Source organism: Colias eurytheme, chromosome 6 (genome assembly GCF_061535395.1).
Source record: "Colias eurytheme isolate Ceu_HAF_F1 chromosome 6, ilColEury1 Martin Lab GWU primary, whole genome shotgun sequence".
In the NCBI taxonomy this organism is placed as follows: Eukaryota; Metazoa; Arthropoda; class Insecta; order Lepidoptera; family Pieridae; genus Colias; species Colias eurytheme.
The window spans coordinates 3593827-3612430 of record NC_142985.1 but is presented as its reverse complement, the minus strand read 5'-3'; the positions used below and the strand labels follow the sequence as shown (position 1 = coordinate 3612430).

General features: G+C 35.3%; 2 protein-coding genes and 1 non-coding gene across 8 annotated transcripts in view; 2 read left to right on the top strand and 1 right to left on the bottom strand.

Moving 5' to 3' along the window:
* Positions 1 to 4312, top strand: Ir21a (Ionotropic receptor 21a). The gene is made up of 9 exons (XM_090103344.1): positions 1 to 717; positions 787 to 983; positions 1059 to 1190; positions 1278 to 1439; positions 1521 to 1762; positions 2359 to 2499; positions 2870 to 3065; positions 3229 to 3427; positions 3785 to 4312. Exons 1-9 carry the CDS (start codon positions 1 to 3, stop codon positions 4310 to 4312), a joined length of 2514 nt encoding a protein of 837 aa, XP_089959470.1.
* A 51-nt stretch (positions 4313 to 4363) lies between these two features.
* Mef2 (myocyte enhancer factor 2) overlaps positions 4364 to 18604 on the bottom strand; it is a 58776-nt gene continuing 44535 nt past the window's right edge. The window contains exons 2-9 of one of the 6 annotated variants that reach the window (XM_090102544.1): positions 16251 to 16398; positions 13716 to 13853; positions 13252 to 13317; positions 12243 to 12543; positions 11816 to 12048; positions 10399 to 10523; positions 8171 to 8334; positions 4364 to 7664 (exon numbers count right to left, since the gene is read on the bottom strand). In XM_090102544.1, the coding sequence (XP_089958670.1) occupies positions 7579 to 7664; positions 8171 to 8334; positions 10399 to 10523; positions 11816 to 12048; positions 12243 to 12543; positions 13252 to 13317; positions 13716 to 13853; positions 16251 to 16304 (1167 nt within the window). In that variant the 5' untranslated portion in view covers positions 16305 to 16398 and the 3' untranslated portion in view covers positions 4364 to 7578. The remainder of the gene's footprint in view (positions 7665 to 8170; positions 8335 to 10398; positions 10524 to 11815; positions 12049 to 12242; positions 12544 to 13251; positions 13318 to 13715; positions 13854 to 16250; positions 16399 to 18604) is intronic. The other 5 variants (XM_090102547.1, XM_090102548.1, XM_090102549.1 and 2 more) reach the window with 5 other exon arrangements.
* Positions 9983 to 10054, top strand: TRNAH-GUG (transfer RNA histidin (anticodon GUG)). The gene has a single exon. It is a non-coding gene; the product is annotated as a tRNA-His (tRNA).

Below are 18604 nucleotides of genomic sequence, written 5' to 3'. Positions count from 1 at the left end.
ATGCAAATATTATGTTTATTCCTACTCTACATTCATATCGTAGAATGCAAGGAAATAATTGAGTATTACCCATCAATGCGAGAATTAAAAAGCCGTGGTGGACTAGTCGAAAGGCATCATAAAAATAATGTAAACCATAAAATGAAGCAGCAAAACCAAAGACCTCATCGAATCTTTAACGAAAAAGAGGAACGAATTTATAAAAATATAACTAAACGAGCCTCCGATCCTGTTTTCCATGGTTACCCAAAAACTGTCGAAGAATTGTGGCATGAGCGATTTCTAAAGTTAGATGGAGCCTTTGATCAAACCCCGTCCCTTATACATTTGATACAAAATATCACATTAACTTATTTGAATGATTGTACTCCCGTTCTCCTTTACGACAGTCAGATAAAGTCTGCTAAAACGTATCTCTTTCAAAATTTATTTAAAACGTTTCCTGTATCATTTGTACATGGTTACATTGATAGTAACGATTCGCTACAGGAACCGAAACTTTTACACCCGAATCAGGAGTGTTTGCATTTCATACTATTTTTAAATGATGTTAAAAGAAGTGCAAAGATACTAGGAAAGCAACCTAAGAGCAAAGTGGTTGTTGTAGCCAATGCCTCACAATGGGCAGTTCAAGAGTTTTTATCAGGTCCGCAATCCAGGGTCTTTATTGATTTACTTGTTATTGGTCAGAGCTTTAAAGATGATGACAACACACTGGTAAGTTTCTATAGAAATTTAGCGTATGATGTATTGATCTATTAAATTAAAATAAAATAAAATATGTAGGAAGCGCCATACATACTGTATACTCACAATTTGTACACGGATGGCTTGGGCTCTAGCGAGCCACGCATCCTCGTGTCCTGGACTCATAGGAAGTTTTCAAGAAATGTGAACTTGTTCCCAACCAAAATGACTGAGGGGTATTCGGGACATAGATTTCTTATAGCTGCAGCTAATCAGCCTCCATTTGTGTTTAAGAGGTTGGTAAATTGTGTGAAATAACTTATTGTTCAGAATTAAAAGTATTAACATATACTTACCTATTTTCTATTTAGGTCGACCCTTAATACAAAGAGTGGGGATTCTCAAACGACATGGGATGGTGTGGAAATAAGAATTCTTAAACTTTTAGCTGAAAGGAATAACTTTTCGATTGAAATAAATGAACCACGGGATTCAAACTTGGGGTAAAAATGTTGACTCATATTAATTGACTGTAGTCTATAGTACAAATAAACTCTAATTTGATTACAAATTATAATGTTATTAATTAGATCTGGTGATGCAGTAGCTAAAGAAATAGCTCAAGGCAAAGCTGATATAGGAGTAGCTGGACTGTATGTGACGGGCGAAAGGTTGAGGGACATGGATTTAAGTATTCAACATTCTCAGGACTGTGCTGTTTTTATTACTTTAACATCTACAGCGCTTCCACGGTAATATAAACACCTACCGATACCTCTCTTATAAGTATTTTCACGAATATTTTTGACTGTCTTATGATTTTTCAATTCCAGATATCGTGCGATTCTGGGTCCTTTCCATTGGCATGTTTGGGTCGCATTAACCTTCACATATTTGATTGGAATTTTTCCTCTAGCATTTTCTGATAAACACACCTTGAGACATTTAATTAATAACAGCGGTGAGGTGGAAAATATGTTCTGGTATGTTTTTGGAACATTTACAAATTGTTTCACTTTTGCCGGAAAGAATTCGTGGAGCAAGACCACAAAGATTACAACTAGATTGTTAATTGGTAAGCATATTATAAGTAAGGCTCACCATTGATACTTAATACGCACTTTAAGGCGTTACCCGGCAATTTCGACTATGTTCAACCTCTATAAAGTCTGGTACAACATAAAGCACAATACCGGAAAAAATATATAAAATAGGATGGTCTTTGATCTTTAATTGCTCGCGAGGAATTTTTTCCAAAGTTAATAGATTTCTAGAAAAAAAATGTGCCGTGGTCATCGATTTTTCCGCAAATACTCTATAAACTTCGTAACCTGCTGACTTAGAGCTCTGAAAGTTTTATGCTTAATAAATTATCAGTTACACAACAGTCCCTGACGAGGATTTTTTGTTTCACTGATTGGTATCTTTTTAAATACAAAATGCGAGGAAAAAAGAAGGTGCAGCGGGAGAGGTTTGAGATCCGTCAAGTATGGTCAAGGTTATTAGCGCATGTATAAGCCTTAATATGTTAACCTCAGTGGTAAGTATTATTTGACGTAGTTTTATCTTTACAAAACTATTATAATACTTATTTGCACACAAATAAACAGCATCGTAGAGATCTGAGACACTTTCTTATGCTAAAGATCTTTATTATTATTGATATTATAGGATGGTACTGGCTCTTTACAATTATTATAACGAGTTGCTATACTGGATGTATTATTGCGTTCGTAACGTTACCAATTTATCCGGAAACTGTTGATACCATACAGCAGCTATTGAGTGGGTTTTACCGGGTTGGGACATTAGGTAAGAATCTAATTAAAGTTTATTTAATGATCCAATGTAATAATAATTATAAAATCTGAATACTTACTGAAATAATAATTCTCCTGATCGGATTTTCGCCCAGCCCCCCTATGCAAGTGGCTTTCTGTTAGCGTAGCGTTCAATAGAATAGACTACGAATGTATGAGATTGACGTAAGCTGTAGATACGTTTATCTACGTTGTAGATACGTGCCGTACTGCGATGTACTCTACCTCTAGATAATAGATAATTATATGTACCATAACACACAACTTAAAAGATTCACGTAAAATCTCCAAAACCGAAAGCCTTATAATATAGTGTCTGAATCTCTAGGAAAACTTGAAAAGTTCTTGTTGTATTTCTTCAGATAGAGGCGGGTGGGAGAGATGGTTCATAAACACCTCAGATCCGATGACAAACAAACTCCTAAAGAAAGTGGAATTAGTTCCTGACATTCGAACAGGCATTCGGAATATAACTAAGGCATTTTTCTGGCCATATGCATTTTTGGGATCAAAGGCAGAACTCGAATACCTCATACAGTCAAACTTTTCTAAAGCTGAGTAAGTTTTGCGAGAACTTGGAAGTTTTGTTTTATAAAAGATAGATGTCGCTAAAATGCTATACCATTTGATCTAACTTTGGCCCTTCACATAAATTATAACACAAATATGTTCAAATGACAGAATTTCTTCCAGTTTATATAATTTTTATAAACAATTTTAGATCAAAACGGGCCGTTCTTCACATATCTAATGAATGCTTCGTCCCATTTGGTGTGACTATAGGCTTTCCTAATAACTCTATACACACTACAAAACTGAGTAACGATATAAGGAAATTATTACAAGCAGGAATTATCGACAAAATTACGGATGAAGTCCGCTGGGAAATACAAAGAAGTAGTACAGGAAAGCTTTTATCGGTAAAGTGCTTCCCCTTCCTATACTGAAAACAAGTTATAATCACTGGGTTGGATTTTGACCTTTGCAATAAAAATATATTTTTTAACGTGATAACGTTTTTAAAATCGTTTTAGTCGGGTGAAACTTGTGTCACACCAAACCCTCACGAGCGCGATCGCAGGTATAACGAGAGAGAGACGGACCGATCTCCCGTCTCATCTCGAGCGCTGCCACCAATAAGACGTTATCACGTAAACATCTCGATCGTAAACCTACTTTACAAACAACCAATTTATTTTTTTTAATTTTTTTTGTACAAATATTACATTAAATTTAAAGTTTCAATAATCATGTTTCTTAATATTACAATTTTATAGGTAAAATCAACAAGCATATCATCGAATTCTCTAGAAGAAAAAGGGTTGACTCTAGAGGATACACAGGGCATGTTCCTCTTACTTGGCGCCGGGTTTCTCATAGCAGCTACTGCTCTGATCTCAGAATGGATGGGAGGCTTCACGCGAAGGTGTCGGACTATACGACCTCAAAGTACTGAATCCAAGGAAGATCTAATCAATACAGGCTATCCTGAAGATAGTTTAAAAGAAGTTGATAGACTACAAATAAATTCAAGATCCACAAGCATCGAATCTTCGGATACTCTCGATAGTCAGATATTACAGATTAACCAAGAATCGATCGTGGTTCATAACGGTGTTGATGATTCATGGAATTCTAGACAGTCAAGTATCGATTTAGACAAGGAAGTCCAAAACATATTCATGAAAGATGAAAAACCGATTCGTACTGAGAAACGTAAGATAGAAATGACAAAATCTAAATCACTGGAAAAATCGAGACAGGATACAGCTTCTAAAATCTTTGGTGACCATGTAACTGAATAAAATTATTGTGTATTTAACTTAAGGGTGTAAAGACAAAAATAATAAACGAAATTGACATCCAACTCTTTATTATCCTTCGAACAGTCATCAAAATAATTTATAACAATTTTCTAACACTGTCCATTAACATTAATATGTCATTCAGCCACTGAGATGTTTATTCATTTATACAAATGGCAGAACCACATCTGCTGCGCAATATGCGCTGCCGTAAGACCTAGATAATGCATTATTTGGCCCGGCCACATCTTATAAAATAATTACACATTATGACTTAACCCGCGTGACACCTTCGAAATATCGAAAGTTTCACCACGGCTAGCAGTAAAAATATCGATAAAATACAACAGATTTTGCATTCTTTGTAAATTCAAACGAAAATATAACTAGTACCTACCTAAGCAATATTGTTATCTCTGATGTATTGCACAACTGATGTTACGAGTGATTAAGTGTGAAATCGACTGAGTATTCATAAAGGATATGTATTATAGTCCTACTTACTATCTGGGTTGTTCTCGTCAGCTGTGAGACAATAGCAAAGTCGAAACAGAAAAACATTGCGTAACATCTAATGTTCGGAACCCGAGGGTTTCGGATAATTTATACTTATGACTAACTCCATAAATGCAATGATCTCACACTAATACAACGAGAGGCTTATTGCTATTGTGCCACAGCAATATTACGGGTAAAACATACACAATGGTACATCTAAAAACAAACCAAGCAAACCATTTATACAAAAACACACAACACAGTTGTGCGTGAAATGAATATAATATTATATTAATTATTTATAAGTGAAATCATTCCCGATAGCAAATCTCACAACCTCGGAAATTATGCTCCCAATACCAGCTTACTGTTTTATATTACAAGAAGGTCGATAATTCAAGTGCAATCGACATAAAGTCTATGATGTTTTTACATAAATATGGATAATATTTAATGATTGATACTTAGTCCTACTCGGACATCGTCCGACACAGATTAATATTATTATATATTATATAGTTAAATCTTTTAAGAAACTTCGTGCAGTTCGTGATAGGTATCGGCAACATCTACATACATTTACTTATTTTTATTTTCTTTATGAAATAAAATTAAGAATGCCTCTTAGTTTATATTGAGAAGACGTAATAACAATATTTAAATATTTATAGGAAGTATAGTTCAACTGAATATTATTATGCAATAAATAAGATGGGTTTAGTAACACATATAAAATATTATAATATAATATTGGCCAAATAAAAATTTGAGCAAATTTTAACGAATATAGCACACATAGATATGAAAGGAACTTTTAGGAACAATCGAGAAAGATCTTAATTTCAACGAAAGTTAACAATTTTAAAGAATATGAATCTTAGAGTGCAGTATCAGTATCACAATCATGCTAACATTTTTTATAAGAATATTTCCCGACATTCGGGACAACGTTTATTATGCATCGGTATTAAAATATTACATTTTAACTAGTTGTGTATATTATACAATGTGAAAATACATTTCTTACTCGTTCAGACTTTTGAACTTCAAACTGGATACTTCCCTGTACAAATTCAACAAATATATCATTTTGTTATTGTGATTTGAAGTATTACTGACTATGATATATCTACACAAGTATTAAAATAGTGATTTTTACATATAACAACAATCGTATAGTTTTATATTTACATACTTAGTTCGTACAAATTAAATAAAATACGTGAATACGACATTGATTTGAAACGATTAGCAAAGGTTTCAATAACATTCTCTTAATATTTCTTTATAAAATGTGAATGAGATAATGTATACACGTTACGAATATATTACAAAGTTTTAAATATGGGTACACTTAGGCACTGTGAACAAGGCAACTACAGTGTGAAGATTACAAGTGGTCCAAATTAAAAAGCAAAATAGGTTATTTTTAGGATACATTTTGTTAAATATATGCATATTTTTAATATGACATAGGAAGTAGCTCAAAATAAGTATATCTTTATTCAATAATTTGTGGTATATAATTAAACTTTTATGATTATACAACATCTAAAAATATGTGGTTTGTGATTTTGTAGTGCTATCAAAATATTTTGTTTGTGAAAATATATTTTTGTGTTAAAGCTTATAGTATTATGAGTGTGTGATTACGCTTCAGATCACATTAACAAAATGTAATATATAACAACAAGCTTCACCATACGTTAGTACCCAATTATAGCCACTAAACACTAACATGTACTTTACAAGTACGCTCATACACAATGAATTATGATTTTAAATTGACTTCAATATTTGGTCTGGATGATGCCCGCATTTTTGACTTCTCTGATGGAAACTGTGATCCAAATGAGATCAATTAGAAGATTTGTAGAGTTTGAAAGGAGTCTAATTACAGTATATCGTGTTCACTTACAAGACGAAACTGCTTAAGGTGCGAGTTATCATAAGAATTTTAAAGCTTCGTGTGGTACATTTATATACTCGTATCTAGCTAACATTACCTACTTACAATACATAACATTCGTACCTAACGGGACGTGTATACATATTGTGTAAATATCAATATTATTTTCGTGTATAAATATGTCAATACATAAAGTACATTTTCCAATACATAACTTATTATCTTCTGTGATGATGCTACACTTAATTTACAAAGATTCAAAGTTCGGATGTCACACTATGATATTTTAAAATGGCACAAAAAAACTATAAAACACTAACACAAAGTCAACAGCGTCCGTCTCTTTCGCACTCGCACAAATGTCTGCGGTCTGTCGCACTCTGCGCACTTCACTCCTTCCGGCTGCTTATAACAGTTCACTCGCCGATCGCAATATCGACTGTTTCTTATCGTGACTAATTTTAAATTGACTAACATTTAAGCTAAACAGACAATGGCACGGATTGCACATATAACATCTATATACAGAGGAAATTAGAAATCTATCTACGTACGCGTAGGGTTCAATTTCGAACAGAAGTCGCTACTGGGGTGATGGCGTGTAACATCGATTACGTATAAGGGTCGTGAACATTGCAAACACCGATCTAGGGGAGGGGTGGGGGGAGGGGGGGCCTTTCCCGGAGCGCCGGGTGTCGCAGCACCGGAGGTTACCTGCAGCACCGTGGGAAAAGAGCGTTTATGAGCAGGACGGTAAGGTCGAAGCTCGTTCGCGAGGGCTCGCGAGGCCTGGGCCCCCGAGGCTCTAGCAGTGCGGGTGGAGGGGCCTCGGGTAGGGACCGAAGGCCTCATAGCCTAGCTATGTGGCCCAGCCCTCGATCCGCGGCCGCTTCGTGTGGGGCTGCTCGTAGTCCAGCGGGACGGCGTTGTGTCGCATGTCTTGGCCTGCAAAATATATCGACATTCATAAAATCTGGTGATGAATGAGAAAGAAAGGTTGAAGAGAGATAAAGAAGAGAATTACAATATTTTGTTCAATAGATAGTAGATACCAAATAACAATATGTTACGATTTCAAATGATGGTAAATAATACATAATAAAACTTTGTCGTGTATGTATTATAGTGAATACTAATAGTGTACACTGAACGTGTTTGTTGGCTTAATGGTAACCAGAACCTGTGCCAGAACTCAGAAGGTGAAAGGTTTAATTTTGTGACAGTGCATTATTTAATACTGTCTGTGTTTATCTGAATATGTAAGTAGCTCAAAATAAGTATATCTTTATTCAATAATTTGTGGTATATAATTAAACTTTCAATGATTATACAACATCTAAAAATATGTGGTTTGTGATTTAGTAGTGCTATCAAAATATTTAATAGCACTAATCTTTGTATAGCGTATTTGTAGTGTGTGTATACTAAACATTGTTATTTATGTCCCTCACCATCAAGTCCGGGCGCGAGGTGCGCGGGCTGCGGCGCGGCGGGCGGCGCGCGGTGCAGGTGGTCGGGCGCGCGCGGCGGCGACACCGGCTCCGCTTTGATCTTCACGTTGCTGGGCGACGCGGCCGGCGGCGGCGTGCCCCCGCCCAGCACCGGCAGGCTGCTACTGTAAACGTAACTTTGGTCATTGATTTTATTTATTACTCTTCAATAAAACTATACATATAAAACTTATTGCTAATACATATAAGTATACAAAACAAATAAAAATGTTGTGTGGTTTTATGAAACCACGGTAAAAGTGAAACTGTTCGAACGGTTCCGAACTCTGCTTTGTGTAGCGCATGTCGCGTGATGGTCGGCTGCCGAGTAGGTATACCTACTCGACAGCCGCGATACACGCGACATGCGCTACACAGACCAAAAAGTTTGAGACGATGTAATAAAAGTTTCACTTTAAAAACAGTATAGTTTATTAGGCGGCCATATCACTTAAAAGTGATCTCTTCCAGGCAAGGTATTGATTGTTCTTGTAGCTATGATTTTTAGGGTTCAGTACCAAGAGAGTACAAGGTGACTCTATTACATAGACTTCGGTAACTGTCTGTCTATCTAGGACGCTATCACGACTAGACTAGACTTTGCTGTCTGATTGTCCGTCAGTCTGTCACCAAACTGTTTTATGTTTAAATGGGCAACGGGTCGCCTGATGATAGACCACCACACTTGTAGAGGCGTAGGCCGTAGAGCCTTAAAAATACTTTATATTATAGGCTGTTTCGACAAAACACAAGTGAATACCTACTATCGAAAATAAGGTGAAATTTGTGTATCTGTTGATGTTTTTTTAATACTGATTTATTAGGAATAACTGTTTACTCCAAATTAGGAAAGTATTTAAATGATATTACACATTTATCATAGAACTGTAAAGTGAGTGGTCAAATAAACAACAACAAATATATTAAATATTATGATTATAGTCTTTATGAATATATATTGGCAGTTAAGCTTATAATTCATACGTCTGAAGAGATATCGATATTTTGAGCGCATTTCAAGGAAATGACAACCATACTAATGAGAATAAACTTATTTTTTATTATTGCTATGAATAAACAATTTTGTTAAATTGTCTTAACACAATTTTGTTAATAGCCAATTATATCCTTAAATAAATATATATTATTTCTATAAAGTTACACTAAATGTATTGCTGTATGCTAATTGAAAATATATTATCTGCAGATATTCAGTTTCACATAAATTATTATGGATTAGCGATATATGTACTTCAGACGTATAAATTTGTTGATAAGAACTAATGCAATCATGCGTTGAAAATATGGAAATGTAGTATGGAAGGTAATAATGTGATTGCATGTTTTAATTTATTTTCATTTCAAATCGATTGGAGTTCTCAAATAAATTAATATATTCTCATTTATATAGAATGAATTAGTTTAAAAATAATTACACTGCATAATTATAACTTTTTACGACAATAAGGAAAAACTATAAGATAATTATGAGGTTTTAACATCAACGTGTATTTTGTATCATCTATTTAAATATCTTATAGTACGATATTATGCATTATTCATTAACGATATTAGCATAGAAAATAAATTATAAAGTAGAATGGTTAAACATCACGCCTCGTCGGAAAGCAATTAGTTTTTTACGTAGCTCGTTGATCATGAAAAAGAGGTACGTTAAGAAGTTTTTAGGTTAAAACGAGTGAAGCGTGAAAAGTAATGTAACTTTGTCGAATGCTATAAATTATTTTGAACATTCTAATATCTGCTCCGATAGCCGTGATCGTCTAGTGGTTAGGACCCTACGTTGTGGCCGTAGTAACCCAGGTTCGAATCCTGGTCACGGCAGCGCAAGCTGTCTCGGCGGAGCATATTTTTTATTTTTATTCGACCATTTTTCTTCGCGTTATTTTGAGAAGTTATGTTCTGTTATGCTAATTTTTATGATAAATTTTCAAAAATTTAATGCATAAAAAAACAACTCATTATAGCTTATAAACATCTGTATATATTAATATGATTAACGATTCCGTGCATCAAGGAAAAATACTAACTAATGACATTTTAGGAGCTTAGCTTGAAAAAATAAATTAGTAAAATTGGGCACGGACATGTATGAAAAAGATGACAAACTAATGATATGAAAGGAACTTAGTATAGAAAAAAAATAATTAGTAAAATTGGGCACAGACATGTACCTATTGTGCTGTAGTGTCTGCAGCTGGTGCGCGCCCCACGACAGCCCGATCCCCATGTCCGAGCTCATGCTGAAGTCCTGTGGTCCAAAGTTTCCGAGTCCTGAGTAGCTTAGCGGTGTCTGGAATGTATGGACAATGTTTTTATAGACCTGCTATAAGGAAAGGCAGGATTGAGGAAGACTTTTACACTACTGCCATAAGAAAAGGCAGGATAGTCAGAATCCTGAAAACACTTTTTCAATCAAAGGTTCATGATTGGTCAAATGTTATTACATATAACCAAAAGGTATGTAATAACTTGAGGTGTTTTAATCAAGGGTATAAGAGGCAGAACTCAAGATTTGACAAAACATTCCTATAAGCAAAGAAATGCTATGGCATAATTATTCAGACCTTGAAAACAATAGTTTTAGGATATCTTGAACTTGATGTAGACTTGTCAAAGACCAAAACTGTATTTGACCAGAAGAATCTGTTTCATCTTCGTGGCATTTTACTAAGTATGGAAAACTTTATTATAGAAGAATTCTTATAGGTCATTACATACCAGTTAACGGCAATTCTACATATTAATCATTTGAATAAATTAACCAGGTTTATCTTATGCAGTAAAACTATCGTTTAAAATACTAAAAGAATAAATATTCAATGCAGACATGTTTATGATTCTCTTTTTATGTACATTTTTATTTTATAACCATATTTTGTTTATGAGGTTGACCACCACCTTTTTCGAAAATCTGAAGGATATTTGCATTTACTTTCAATTTTGATACGTCACCATGGCAAAGCGGTTCTGCTAAATGTTTTTTTAGATATCAATGGAACTTTCCTTTCGTCTTCTGTCACTCTACCGATAAACTGGCAGTAACATTATCGATTAAATTAATGTCGAAAGGATATTATTAATCAATAGTTAATTTCACTCGATATCCGCTAACACTAGAATGATCGAGTTTTCATTACATTTGATCATATTTAATTGTTAACAAATAAGTAGACTTGCAATAATTCTCAAAAATGATCCAGGAATGTATCAGTTGATTACTATTGTCGACTGTTTAAAAGTGTTACTTTTTGAACTGACCACGGATTGACCAGTAAGTTGATACAAGATTTTACTATTTATTTTATACTAGATTTCCGCCCGCGGCTTCGCCCGCGTTTGCAAAGGAAAACCCGCATAGTTCCCGTTCCCGTGGGATTTCCGGGATAAAAACAATCCTATGTGTTAATCCAAGTTACCCTCTATATGTGTGCTAAATTTCATTGTAATCGGTTCTAACAAACATCCATACATCCATGCATCCATACATCCATACATCCTTACAAACTTTCGCCTTTATAATATATATTAGATTCCCCCCTATAGTTCTTTTCTTTTTATGGGGGGGCAGTGACCAATACGCACCTCTCCAGTATACGATATATCATCCTGTTGCGGCGGCATGGCGGTGGGTATAACGACGCGCAGGTTGCTGTGCCGCGGCGAGTGGTGCGGCGGCGGCGCGTGCGCGTGCTTGTGCGCGTGCCGCGGGGACGGCGCGGGCCCGGGGGAGGGGGAGGGCGTGCAGCTCGCGCCCAGCGGGGACCCCGAGCCCGGGTAGCCGTTCGACATCTCGAGCATTCCGCCGCTGGGGTATACTGGAAGGGGGAAGCTAGTTAGATGGTAGATAAAGGTGCTGGGTGATTTAATCGATAAATGAAATTTTTAATATTTGTTGCTTTTAATCTGTGACAATATTACTCTCTACTCAAAATTCGTATTTTAAACAATCGAAAAATTAACGATGAAAAATAAAAACAATACAACACGTAACGTCAATCATGAAACTTACCAGAATCAGTTTCCGAAGACGAAGGCCGTGGACTAATAGAGGGGTGCATCTGAGGACTAGCTTGTAAGAGCGACTGATCGTAACTTCCGACTGGGACGCTGACGGGCAGGTTGTAGTTGCTTCCAGTGACGCCCACACCGACTCTGCTGCCGTTCAACTGGTTCCTTTGCATCATCATTTGGAATTCCTCATCAATTTTCGAGTACTTGGCTTCGGTGCGGGGGGTCAGGTTGTATTCGGGCTCTGCTTCGGGACTGTCCGGTGACATCACTCCATTCTTATGCTCTTTCTTCGTTAGGGCCTGTAAGTGTCAGCGAAACGAGCTCAGGTGGCTTGACGAGCCAAGTACTTAAACTATCGACTCGACTGTTAGCATGCTCAAAACTCATTATTTAACACCCTCTGTACAAACTACAAACGTTATTTGAAAAGTATATTTCTGTTTTAGTATGTAAAGGAGGGTAAAATAAAAAGTGCTTCAAAACTACAAGCGGTTTCTATCTAATTGTACGTGTAAACTTTTTAGCGTACATATGTGTGTAGTGTCGAATGCAATGATACAACACTGACTTTACCCTTGCATCGGATCGCCATCAGGTAGGCGCGGTTAATTCAAATAAACACAAATTATTTACAAAACCCATGCTGTACGAGGAAAAAATAACATAAATATTTGGGGTGGCTGATCATAAACTGTTAAAATACGACGCGGTGTCTGGTCTCTTGTACTCCTTAGTTTTTCTAACAGGAAATAAACAGGCATGCTGGTTTTTATAGGATCGTGTTTATTCTATGTTTGCGTCTACGATGTGGATTGAACATTGTCTTTGGAGGTTCGGGATTCTGTCGAGTTTATATTGATTAGTATATCACGTAACTATTCAATTTTAGTAACAAATGTATGCAAAAGGTTTTGTGAGTATAAGCACGCGGTTAATGGGATAAGTCAATATTGCATGGACATTGCATTGCGATCACGGGCACACAGATGACGCCGTACTTAATGTACCTCGATGATGTTCCGATTCGTCAGCGATTCGTGCGGCTCGTTATACTCTGTGTATTTCAATAACACCTGAAATTAAAATATTATTACATGTATTTACTGTATAAATGCACTTAAGAAATATATAATTGGATTGAAAAAAAATATGGGTATTGTGATGCCAATTTCAATGCAACCACTCAAAACTGGTACAAACATGTGATAAACCTCAAAATTAATTGCGATAAAGACATTGTTACATTGAAAGCGGTGTTTCGCCGCTCAAAATATTAATAGGCATGTCGTACAAACAATTTTGTTTTAATGATAATTGTTTTTTCATTTTTTAAATAAGTTGTAGCCTCCACCTATCAAGTTTGCAATTCATTAAGTAAATACACACAGACATTTCTACCGTATTTATGCCCTGTTAAATAATAATTGACATTTTGATATCTGTTTTGGATTAATATAATTAAAGCAATTACCTTGTCCATATCCGTGCTAGCATATTGATACAACTTATTGTTGGAGCTGAATATAATGAGAGCAATTTCGCAATCGCAAAGGACGCTCAACTCGTAAGCTTTTTTCATCACTCCAAATTTTCTTTTGTTGAACGTCACCTGAAAGTACAAATAAATAAATTTAGGTTGCGTAAACAGAAGATTCGATGAAATGCCGTCGTAATAATATTCCTTCTTGTGGTTTAAGGATGAGTAAGCACGGTAAAACGCGTCGGCTGAAACAGATCTTACTGGAATATTTTTACGAAGAATTTGCGACGTAAGTAAAAGGTGCGTACGACTGTATTTATTAGGTCATGAACAATAAAATTAATATATCATTGGTTACGCAGAATCGTTACGAATTAAAATGTAATATTCCGTATTATATGTAAAGCGCATTGTTTGATAAATAATAAATTTAATCATTGAGTTTCCTTCAATTGAAAGTAACATTGTATTTAAGTTACATTCAATTAACGCACAAATTAACGTCATTAAAAATGTGTTTCAAGGCCCGAAATATTTTTTGTGTATACCGAAAAGGGAAGTTTTTGTAAATTCTTGGAAATTTGCGTTCAATTTTCGAATGTTGATATAATTTAAAAATGACATAAGTCACCGGATATCACACTTGGCGAACTTATGTAGTTCTAAATAAGCTGGTTGGTTATAATATAGTGTAATCGTACAATTAATAAATTACAGTACCCGCGGTCATTGTCCCTACGCGATAATATTCGCAATGGCTTGATACGCTCTCGCATCTGTTGGGTCGGAGCTAGGGCATGTAATATCGGAATAGTTTTGAATTCCGATATTGATTTCCGATATTTGAGCTCAATATCGGAATTCCGATATTGATATCGGAATTGGACATACATATATGTTAAAAAGGTGGATTTAATTAATTAAAAACGTATTATAATCATAATCTTTTATTTAGTATGAAAATAGTTATTTTACTGCTAAACAACTTAATTTAACTGACTCAAAATAAACATGTTTTAAGCAATACAATTTTAAAAATATAAAAAATTATATAACTGTTTGATTTATTACACGACTAGTTGTTTTACTGCTAAAATACAAATTTAACTACAACAACACTAAAAGGTAGTGTTACCTAGTAATAACCCGAAAGATATAAGTGACCTATTTGGCAAGTATTTCTTCTCTGTCTTCAAACCTACACAACACATGGACTACAAATATATGGCTTTACCTATAATGCATCCAACGTAACTTCTGTGCTCAGTACATTCTCAATATCATTCAATTAAAATAGCACTACTGGCCCTGGACCCGATCAAAGGGCCAGGTCCAGACAATGTCCCGCCCATATTTCTTTCCCGTTGTGCAGACGTGCTGTCTGTTCCCCTGTCACTAATTTTTAATACTTCCCTAAATAATGGTTTGTTTCCATCAGTTTGTAAACAAGCTCGAATTGTTCCCATTTTTAAGAGTGGCAATCGTGAGCTCATTTCAAATTTTTGCCAAATCTCCATTCTTTCTACCTTGTCAAAGGTTTTTGAATCAATGGTTTATGATGTACTCTACAAGCATCTCTATACTCTTCTTTCTGAATTCCAACATGGTTTCCTGGCTAAAAAGTCCACAAATACAAATCTTATCTCATATGTAAGTTACCTAATTGAGGCAGTTGATTAGGTACCAAGTCGACGCAATTTATACCGATTTCTCATAGGCCTTTGACAAGGTCGCCAGAAAACACACACAGAGTTAAGAGGTGTTTAACTCTTAACTCTCACAGTTCATGAAAGTGACTGATGCACACAGCAGGTAAGACGCTTTGTTTCTCTGTGCGAGCGAATAAGCAAGTGAGTTATACGCTGTGAAAGAGTGAGATAGGCATACTGAAATGCGTCATTTCAATCACCAATAAACCTATATCTTTTTTTAAATCTGCCTAATTATTTAAATTGCCGCAAATTTTAACCTCAACTTAATGATTTAGCACTGAATAAAAAAAATCTTAATTCCGATATAACGATATTGGATCACTCAGTATCGGAATTGTAATATCGCAATTTTTATTCCGAGATTCCGATATTGCGAGATTCCGAGATTCCGATATTCATGCCCTAGTCGGAGCATAACTTAAGGTCACTCCATTTGTAACCTTGTTTCGTACTAATTAAGGTGGAATAAAGCTGTGAACTAGCGCTTAATTACTCTTTATTTATTAAAATATTTTTGCTAAGTTAATATTAGTAGCATATGGTCCTAAGGTTTAAAATAAGCGACTACGTATAGGCGTACGTCATAAAAATGTAATAAAAAAGATAAATATTTTCAGAACATTAAGTAAATTAAATTTGTTATGTTTTCTAACTTAATAAAAACGTCCAGACGTCATCGTAGATTAAATCTAACGTAGCATAACGTTTATAGAATTAATTAGTCAAAATTTTCACCATAAAAAAGCAAGTGTGTGTTGCTTGCAAGAGAAAAAAGTTTAAATATTTTTTTAACATTTAAAAATAAATGACGTACCTGTCGATTCCGTTCATCCGTAATCCGAGATATTTGTATTTTCTTCCGACCCATGGTGGCAGCAATCTTGGAGAGGGTGAAAGGAGCGGGGGTGTGAACAAAAGTGGCCGGACGGCGTGCTACTGTGGTCGTCAACAGCTGCTACCTGCTAACAATGATAACACCAATGTTAATTACATAATCTTTACATTACAATCGTAATTAAAAATAATGTAACTGCATGTATAATCTACCATAGATAAAATAGGCCAACGACGACGACGAGATTACAATACATAGTATTAGCTCTTTGGTAGCGTTCTTGAGTTAACGGTAGAGATAGCACCATAACATAAGAATTATTAGATATATGTTTTATTCTAACAGTCAATGTCTAGTGTACTCGTGAACCGCACTATTATCTCCAGAAATAAAATAATTTTATCTAGACATTTGAAATTCGATACTTAAAAATAATTTCCTGCAAAACTATTTAAAAATATCCTTGGATTAACATGACATTCCGGTTTTGTAAAGTCTTTCTACACGGAAAATAAGTACTGATAACGTGAAGTGAAAATTAATTAATTATTCTACAATTTAACTGTAGCAACCTTTACCTAAACAATTTTATTCTTTGGTGTTCTTGTGATGCCAATTGCAATAGCGGTTGAATAAGTAAAGAAGTAATTTCAAACGTCATAATATGTATTGAAAGAAACTGAGCATTATATTGTCTACTAACTGTACCCCGCGGTTTCACCCGCATTGCTCCGCTCCTGTTGGTCTTAGCGTAACGATATACTTATAGCCTGTAGCCTTCCTGGATAAATGGACTATATAACATCGAAATAATTTTTCAAACCGGACCAGTAGTTCCTGAGATTAGCGCGTTCAAACAGGCAAACAAACTCTTCGGCTTTATAATATTAGTATATGTATAGTATGCATGGTGATAGCTGATGATTTACATAACACACGTCACCAGCCCTCATGGCCTCGATTTTTACGTAATCGCTATCCAATATCCATTGGTTCTGATGTTGTTTTAATGGAGAAAGTATGAAACGCGTAATGCATCATGTTTGTTTGATAACCGTGCGTCAACGGCGACATAATGGCAAGTGAATTCACTTTTATTAATGACCTAGGTAGGTCTTTTAATGTGACGGGGTAAACAAGGGAACCGGGATGATAAGTGATCATGTCTAACAATAAGATATAAATATCGCGAAGATAGTGTCGAATTATTGCATCGATGGTCATTGGTTTGGGATATATGCAAAACTATGTAAATATATTATGCTCACAGACATGTATCTATACATGTCTGTGAGCATTATGCTATACCAGTATTACGATGTCGGTGAAGAAGTGGAAATCTTCCACAACTAATTTTCTTCTCGTGGATTTTTTTAAGAGACATGAAGTTTTTGCTGGAGTTTATTTTGATCCAATTATTCTTAAAATTCGATGCATTGAACGATGACGAAATTGCTGCAAGTCGATACGTAACTGATTGGCACAAAATACAAGTTTAAATAGCCTCGTTTTGAAGTAAAACAAAATACCGCCTTGTTCGATCACACATAGCCTAAGAATAAAATTAAAAATACACAGAGGACGGTGACGTTCTCTCCCTTTACTGATATACAAATTATGTAAACATGGTCAATTTAAATTTACAAAAAAAAAAACATTTGCAAATTTACAGATTATTATAATTTTAATTGCATGTACACGCGGCAACAATTTTTGTAGATGGTTCAAATATTAATGAGCATAGAGTTATTAAAGAACCTAGAGTTGACGTCGATATTATGTTAATGAACGCTTACCTCTAGATTATGTGCTTTGAAATCACAATGTAGAGGGCTTTTGTAGGGGACGCTAGGGACAGCGTGAGGTCAGTATGTTTATAGGTGACAAGGCATTGCGGTATTCCATGAATGGCAAATGACGCAGTAGAGGAAACAAAAAGCCCTCAAAATGTTAGCGTGATACTTCCAAATTGCTGCAACTGTGCCATTTGTAGCTTTATTTGTCAATGTCTAGTCTGCTTAATTTGCAGTACGGCTATAGTGTTAACGAAAGCGTATTTTCGTGATCTAATGTACTGGAAGTAGCAGCGGAGGGAACCAACTTGACCGTCCTTGCCTTCCCTTTTTTCTTATGGCTCATTAAATTTTTCCTTAAAAGGATAACAGAAGCATGAGAGCATAAACTGTGGGTATAATCGTGAAAAACCTTCACACAACGTACTTTAAAGGAGAGGTTGTCAAACAATGGACCTCAATGTTCCGCCACGATGGCTACTGCCTCTTGAGATATACATATTTATATGGCTTTCAAGCGCAGTTCAATCTGACTTTAAA

What these genes read in the sequence shown, in the direction of transcription:
- Ir21a (XM_090103344.1), top strand. Translation starts at nt 1, where the DNA reads ATGCAAATATTATGTTTATTCCTACTCTACATTCATATCGTAGAATGC. An exon ending in AAGATGATGACAACACACTG is followed by an intron (nt 718 to 786) that starts GTAAGTTTCTAT and finishes TAAAATATGTAG; the next exon opens with GAAGCGCCATACATACTGTA. An exon ending in TCAAACTTTTCTAAAGCTGA is followed by an intron (nt 3,066 to 3,228) that starts GTAAGTTTTGCG and finishes AAACAATTTTAG; the next exon opens with ATCAAAACGGGCCGTTCTTC.